Below are 7,771 nucleotides of genomic sequence, written 5' to 3' on the forward strand. Positions count from 1 at the left end.
ATCCTTCTCCCTGTGGTAAGATGGTAAGTATAGCATTGGACAACAATACATCCAAATTCCTTCATGCCCCCATGTAGGACAAGAAAAACCCGATGCCGGTGACGCCCATGGCATGGTAGTACACATCTTCAGAGGAGGGAATAATGTAGTGCTATCACCCCTACGCTTTCTGGATTCTCCCCTAGGAGAAGAACGCTTGACTTGACGTGAAGTTGAACTTGGTTCTTTTTTTAGTGGCTGATCTTTTGAAACAACCTTTGTGTACTTGTTCAGTAGCTGAGCAAAGGTGAGCTGCTTTGTAAAACTCCCACGCACCTTTGACTCATTAACCTTTCTAGGACCTTCTTCCGGGCGCTTAGGCTTGAAAGTTCTGGGCTGGCCTTTTGTCTGACCGGTCTGACCGGTTGAGGCGACCGGTCTAACCGGTCGTGCTTGGGCAGCAGGCCGACTCGTGTCTTGTGAGGAACTCTCTTGCCCTCCGGGTCTTTAAGCTTTGACAGTGATCTTCAGTGACTCCTTTCCATCAGAAGTCTTCTCCATCGTCACTTCCCTAGCCTGAATCTTGTCATTGATATTTTTTGGCCTTGACTCACTAATGATAATATTTTTCCCTTTTGCTCCTTCGACATGTTCCGGCTGAATGAGTACCTTGACATTATCCAAATCAATCGTATGGACAGGGAATGACGCCTTGTCATCTTTTACCTCATGCATTGCCAATCGTCCTTCATTAACGGCCGATTGGATTTTTCGACGAAAGATATTGCAATCATTAGTTGCATGAGAAAAGGTATTATGCCACTTGCAATATGCATGCTACTTTAGCTCCTCAAGTGGCGGTATGACATGTGACAACTTGATGTTTCCGCTTCTAAGCAATTCATCAAATATGCGATCATACTTAGAAACATCAAATGTGAAACGAACTTGTTCTTGCCGATTCTTCGGAATCGGCTTAAGCGATGAACAAGAACATGGCTTAGCATCTGATGGCCATATGAATTCAGCAACATAAGCTTCCTTTTTCTCATCGTCCAAATCAGATTTACAATCGACATGTATGGACTGATGAGTATTATGGGCATCTTTTGTGCTATGGACTCTAAATTCTAAACCCAAGACTTTCATGTATAAATAATTAATAGTGTAGTACTCAAAGCCTTCGAGTTCTTTTTTCAAATAAGAACGCAAACCATCAAAAGCTAAATCAGCCAATTCCTTTTCAGAAACTGTTAAATTGAAGCATCGGTTTTTTATATCTTTAAATCTTCGGAAGTAATCCGAAGCAGGCTCATCTTGGCCTTGCCTAACCGATGCCAAATCTGACAGTTTAGCTTCATTGTGCCCATTATAAAGACGATCATGAAACTTACGTTCCAACTGATTCCAAGATTGAATAGAATTCGGGGTCAATGAAGAAAACTAAGAAAAAGCGGTTCCAATCAAAGATAATGAAAACAAGCGAATGCACAAAGCCTCATGGAAACCAGCTTTTCCCAGTTGTAAGATATATTGGTCAATGTGCTCCCAAGGTGCTCTATTATCATCACCACTAAATTTCACAAAATCAGGAACACACCAACCAGGGAAAAAAACTAAATCAAATTCAGCAGGATATGGCTTTTGGTATAATATAGAATTACCTATATCCACACCGAATTTAGTTTTCATCGCACTAGCCGGATCCTCTTTTAACCTAGCGGGATCGGCTTTGCATCTACTACTCGTGGATGCTTGTGCTACAGAAGTAAGACGATGTTCTATAGGATTATCTTGTACCATTGTCTGAACCAAACTTATCGGTGCATGCCCCGCAGAATTTTCATGTACATTAAAAAAATCGGTTCATGTGGAGAATCAGATTCTTGTGAAGGAGAAGGCTGCACACAATTTGTCATCTCATTGGTTCGGCTAAGGATTGCCGAGCAAAGAGTAGATGTGTTCGGTGTAGATATTACTGGGCTGACCACCATCCCACCGGTCTGACCGGTCTGTTGGACCGGTCTGACCGGTCCAGCCGCATTCGGCTGTACCAGCTGCAATGGTGATGTTTGCCCTACAAAATAGTTCGTCGGCATGCCATATAGTGGTTCTTGAACAGATGCTAGCGTAGCCGATGAATTAGCAGTTTGGAAAGCACAATTATCATCTACGGATTTGCCTTTTTTCATGATATCTATTTGATCTTTTAAATCATTCATGGGCTTATATATACCAGCAATTTTCTTATCCATAATAGACGATAATTGGCTAAACAAGTCGGAAGATGAAGTGTTTACATTGCTTATTACCTCGACTTGCTTATTCTTGAGCGTGAAGGAGGGCATCACGAAGTCTTGAACCCTCGTGACCTGGCCTTGTTGATTTTTCTTGAATCCCTTCAAGAATTGTGCTTTGAAGTGCTCCCTGACCACCAAGTACTCTTGGCGCTCCTCCTCGCTGAGTTCCTCAATAGATGTGGAGATGTTGCCTTCGTCGAGGTCGGTGATGACGCCCATCTTCTTTGAGAACTAGATTAGATCGGTTTAAAAACCAGATTAATCTGTCCCCAGCGGAGTCGCCAAAAAGTGTGTTGACACTAATTTGCGCCAACACACTCGAATGCGCTAGAACGCGCGGTGATCGTCGACACGATCTTCACCAACGGGCTCCCTGCGCACAGACCGGTCAGACCGGTTGTAGCGACCGGTCAGACTGGTACTACAGAGAACGCCGCGAAGACCTAAAACCTCGAGCTCGGGAGGGAACCCGTCGGAGCTCGTGGATCTAGGGTTGCTCTGAGGTCGGCAGGCCACTCAGAACATCCTCGAACGCCGTAGAGACGAGCGAAGAACAGCAGATGAGATTGGAAAAGTTAGGGTTTGGAGGAAAAAGTAAAAGATAAATGTGTGAATCGATTGGGATTACCCTCAATCGGCTGAGACCCTTTATATTTATAGGGTGGGGGTGGACTTATCCCGCAAGAAATTCTATTTATAGATCTAAATCTATGAAAAACCCTAGTTGTACTCGGACTCTACCTGGACCGGTCAGACCGGTCGGACCTATCGGTCAGACCGATCGGTCCCTGCCGGATAGGCCACAGTGCCTCGACCGGTCAGACCGCTCGGTCAGACCGGTTGGTGCCAATTTTGGCTGTCAACACTACCCCCCCACCCCCACAATTCCCAAGCATTATTCCCCAACTAGCTTCTGCACCCCCTATATAAGCTGAACCATTGCTGCCCACTCTTCTTGGATACAAGCACAAGCTAACCAGCGATCTTATAGCTGCAGTAGTAATAGTTGTAGCCCTTAGCCTTGTTCTTCAACATTTTCTTTAGAGAAATCTAACCATGAGTTCATCATGGACGACAAGGCAGAATAAGGTGTTTGAGGAGGCTCTGGCAACGTATGATAAAGACACGCCTGACCGCTGGCAGAAAGTGGCACAGGCAGTGGGCGGGGGAAAGACTGTCGATGATGTGAAGAAGCAATACAAGGAGCTGACTAAAGACGTGAGGGAAATGGACACCGCAGGCCTCCAGAATTTTCAGTATGGCGGCAGCAGCAGCAACACATCCAAGGGTGGCAGCAGCAGCAACAGGGAGCAGAGAGGTAGTTAACTAGTCTATATCCCCTCACTACTCAGTTAAATACTGTTCCATCCATGCAAACATCATCAAATAGTGAACACCCTCTATTGCATACCGTACTAGTCATGTGGTGTGTGGATGCTTTCCGTTTGGCTTTCCAGGTGCTGTCACTTGCCGTGGAAGCTTTTGCCTCTTATGCTATTCTTATTATATCTTTATATATATGTAGTTTGTTTTGCTCCCTAAACATGTATGTTTGTTTCTTTTTCCTTAGTCTATAAGCTATATGTAAACACATAAGTATGGGCATAAGTCCCTGGTGGACTGCCCCTCTTGAAACTTTAGCCATTCACAGGCCCTCCAGACTCTTTACATGATCTATTATTCTTTAGTTTAGGAATTGCCTGAAGACCAGGGTGGGGATCCCGGATGGTCTTCGCTATCCTCTCCATTTGTGAAAAACTATTTTTCAAATGGACTTTTTTTGGAATGCACATGGTTGGAAGTATGTAGCTAAAGTGATTTTCTACAATTGTTTTTTTTTTTGCTTTTTGGCACGTAATTATCTTTCCTGAGAAACTGTGGAATTCCACCAATCAATTCAAAGTTATGGCTAATTACTGTATGAAAACATGGCCAGTTTCTTTACTTCCCGCAAAGAACAGTACATATGTTTTACGTCCATCTCACTTAAAAGTATGAAGTGTCAATCACATAATCAATAGTTATACATAGTAGTGTTGTCGAAAAGATTCACCTTTGTTTGGGAACATATGCTTTTTCCTTTTCAATCTTATAGGCTGTTGTTGCACTTTAAACATGCAGGATCTTTTAGTACGACCCCGCAATTTCATGCCTGGCAGTTTAACCTTTTTTGTTTCCTGAGATGCTTTCTTAGCACTAATACGTTAAGAAGCTCCTTCAGGAATTTAGGGTTTGGTTAAACATGCCCTTGATTAGCATAAAATTTTAAAGCATAGTCATTTTGCATGTTGCAGCACTAGAGCAGGCTAAGGCCATGTTTAGTTCTCAAAAAAATTTCTGCAGTATCCGTCACATCGAATCTTCGGACATATACATGGAGCATTAAATATAGTTGGAAAAAATAACTAATTACACAGTTTAATTGTAAATGACGAGACGAATCTTTTAAGCCTAATTAGTCCATGATTAGATATTAATTATCAAATAACAACAAAAATGTCACAGTACTAAAATTCAAAAATTTTCGCGAACTAAACAAGGTCTAATATAGAATGCCATTTGGATATTGGTGGTTAGCAGCTGGAGGCAGGGGCGGATCCAAAGGGGGGGCTGGGGGGCTCCAGCCCCCCTACTGCTGGTGCATCAATGGAAATATAGGGAGGGTGAGTGAGAAGAAGAGGTGGAAGAAAGAAGAAAAAATAGAGAGATGGTGGAAGAAGAAGAGATCAGCCCCCTTCGATTCTGTTCTGCATCCACCACTGGCTGGAGGATGCTTTCTCCTGACGATTTGAGTGGAAAGTATGCCACGCTAGGACCCTCCCAGTCCCTTAAAGCTCGTTGTCATATCGGCAGGCGCAAAGTGATATCGTCCTAACAGTTGATCCTTTGTTCTCTGGAATACGGATAAAAGCCCTTTGACTTTTCGCTTCTCCCTAGATCCTTCTATTCACCGTGTTCGGCTGGTGCACCAGCCTCCAGCCCTACAGTATTTCTCTTTCACATCGCTCCAGCACTAGCCTCCAGTCACCAGTCAGGTAACAGTGTTTTTCTCTCACACCACTCCAGCTCCAGCCTCCAACTCCAGCCTGCCGAATGCAGTGATTATTGCCAATAAACATCTTCATAGGACAGAGCCTTTTCTTTCTGTCGGGACGTCTCTGTTCCTCCAAAGAGAATGTCCACAAACTTCCTATAGTTTTCGGCCGCTCCTTTGTCTCAGTAGGCATACACATGGGTTCAACTGGGTGGTGCTGGTTTCGAAATTTGCGACCCCGCCCGCATTTCTATTTCATTTCTAATAACGCGCAACTCATGATTTTCTTCTCGATTTTGCAGGCTGAAGTACCCCAAACCCCCAGTGATAATAATGCAAGTATGCACTTTCCAGCTTGCAACAAGCTACCCTGTATGCACTATGATATGATGATTATTGCATTGTGAAGGTGGTCCTCTTGCCCCAGCTAAACTAAAGCTTGCTCCTACTCATCTGAAGTCAGAGATGCAATCGAGTTGCGCTTCAGAATTGTACCTTTCGTATTTTGTATCCATGTTTACGTGCGTGCCTGCATGTGTTTGTTTACGAGTGTGTCCTACCATGAGCACTGTCCATCTAGCTCTATGTAGCAGCTGCGGCAGTGGTACTGCCGGGAGATATCGGATTGGACGTGTGCTTGTTTGGTGTGGGTGTGTCCCGTGTAACCTTATCTGTCCCCGTTTCGCCAGATTGTGTTATTGAAGTTCAAGTCTATGGACCACTCATTACCAGCAGGTGCTGCCGACTCTTGGTCTCTGAATTCTGGTTTATCATTGATGTAAAGTTTTCTCCACATTCTTTCTGTCTGGTGGACTCTGTCGGCAAGATTTCAAGTATAGATTCGATTAACGGTGAAACATGGAAAAAAGGGCATGTTTTGCCAAACGAATTTGAAACCACTATCCGTCATGAATTTCCTAGTCCATTCATTTACTTTGGGTTCCTTATTTTCATCCTTAATGTTATCATGAACAACTTGCCAGGTGTAAACTTCAGCATCGAACATGGCCCCTCTGTCCAGCATGTGCTTCATCTATAATCAACTCTGTCGACAGTCCTCTTCAAAAGAAAAAGAAAAGAAAAAAGAAACTCTGTCGACAGTCTCTTTCCAAGCACCGCTAGAATGAAATCCTGTTGTGCACTCACCAAGTTGAGATTTGGGGCGGGTCTGTTTGAACTTCGAATAATCTGTGCTAAATAAGCTTTCATAAAGTCATGTTTGATCCATGGTGAATTTGTGAGAATCCCGTCCTCTTCTCTCACGTTTTTTATTTAAAAATTTTTGACGGAGAAAAGTTGTAAGCATTCAGAGAGGACATTTACAGTGCACAGTATTATACTAGTAAAATACTAGCAGTATTGGGTACTGGTAGAGTATAGGGCATTCAACGGTCCAGACGGGTTAGTACCACTGGTGTCTCCCACCACTAGTATTAGTAGTAAAGCTGAGGGGTAAAGCTGAGGTAACAAGAACAGATACAAAAGTCACAAAGGTAAGAATCTGGTAGAGTATAGGGCATTCCACGGTCCAGACGGGTTAGTACCAATGGTGTCTCCCACCACTAGTATTAGTAGTAAAGCTGAGGGGTAACCGGGTAAAGCTGAGGTAACAAGAACAGATACAAAAGTCACAAAGGTAAGAACATAATGGCAACCCGGCCAGGCGGCCACGATACACGGGGGGTACAACGAAAATGCTAACCTAATAACCACAAAAGGTAACTGTTGTAATTTTTTTCACTCTAAACAATTACTAAAATACCCTACTAAATTACTCGTAGTATGTGTCGCGAAAATCATCTCAAAGATCAAAACAGATACAAAGGTCTCCCCCAAGAAATGCCAAGTGCTCATCAAGTTAAGGCATCCCCCAATATTCTGTGTGTGACCTTACTAGCTTTTTTTTTTGAGAGGTACAGGCTTTATTAGATTACAGTCCATTCTCTATGTTTCGAGGAAGCCCAAGTACAGGCCCATTTGAGGTTTCTAGAGGCATAACATGTTGAGATCTGTGATTTGGGCTAATAGTTTTTTTTTAATTTCTGGTTTTCATTTCCATCAGTGCGTTTTGGGATGTAATTTTCAATTTAACGTCACTATATGGTTCGAGTTTATTTCTCAAATTAACTTATTAGTTCTTGTTTTGCATTGTTGAATCTGTTTATAATACAATTACATGTAATTTATATTGGATTTACACTTAGGTTATACTAGGGTTATAATTTGCAAACTTGTGGTGGTGAGCTCACGGAATATATTTTCATAATAAAAATAGCAAATTAAAGAGAGAAACTGGATGCAATCCAATAGTCGAAAAATCCAGGAGTAAGCATTCACAAACAACCAACGTGCCCACTAAAAACTTCTTTATCTTTATTGTTCTCTTACATGATCATGAATCAGAAGAGTTTTTGTGGTCTACTGTACATGTTTTGTTCATTTTACTCTTTTTGAGGAA

General features: G+C 42.7%; 1 protein-coding gene across 1 annotated transcript; it reads left to right on the top strand.

The window, feature by feature from the left end:
• The first annotated feature begins 3,236 nt into the window (after positions 1-3,236).
• Positions 3,237-6,056, top strand: LOC120703194 (protein RADIALIS-like 4). Its single transcript, XM_039987205.1, has 2 exons — positions 3,237-3,597; positions 5,616-6,056. Exons 1-2 carry the CDS (start codon positions 3,336-3,338, stop codon positions 5,618-5,620), a joined length of 267 nt encoding a protein of 88 aa, XP_039843139.1. The 5' UTR covers positions 3,237-3,335; the 3' UTR covers positions 5,621-6,056.
• The last annotated feature ends 1,715 nt before the right edge of the window (positions 6,057-7,771 follow it).

Source organism: Panicum virgatum, chromosome 4K, assembly GCF_016808335.1.
Source record: "Panicum virgatum strain AP13 chromosome 4K, P.virgatum_v5, whole genome shotgun sequence".
Taxonomy (NCBI): domain Eukaryota; kingdom Viridiplantae; phylum Streptophyta; class Magnoliopsida; order Poales; family Poaceae; genus Panicum; species Panicum virgatum.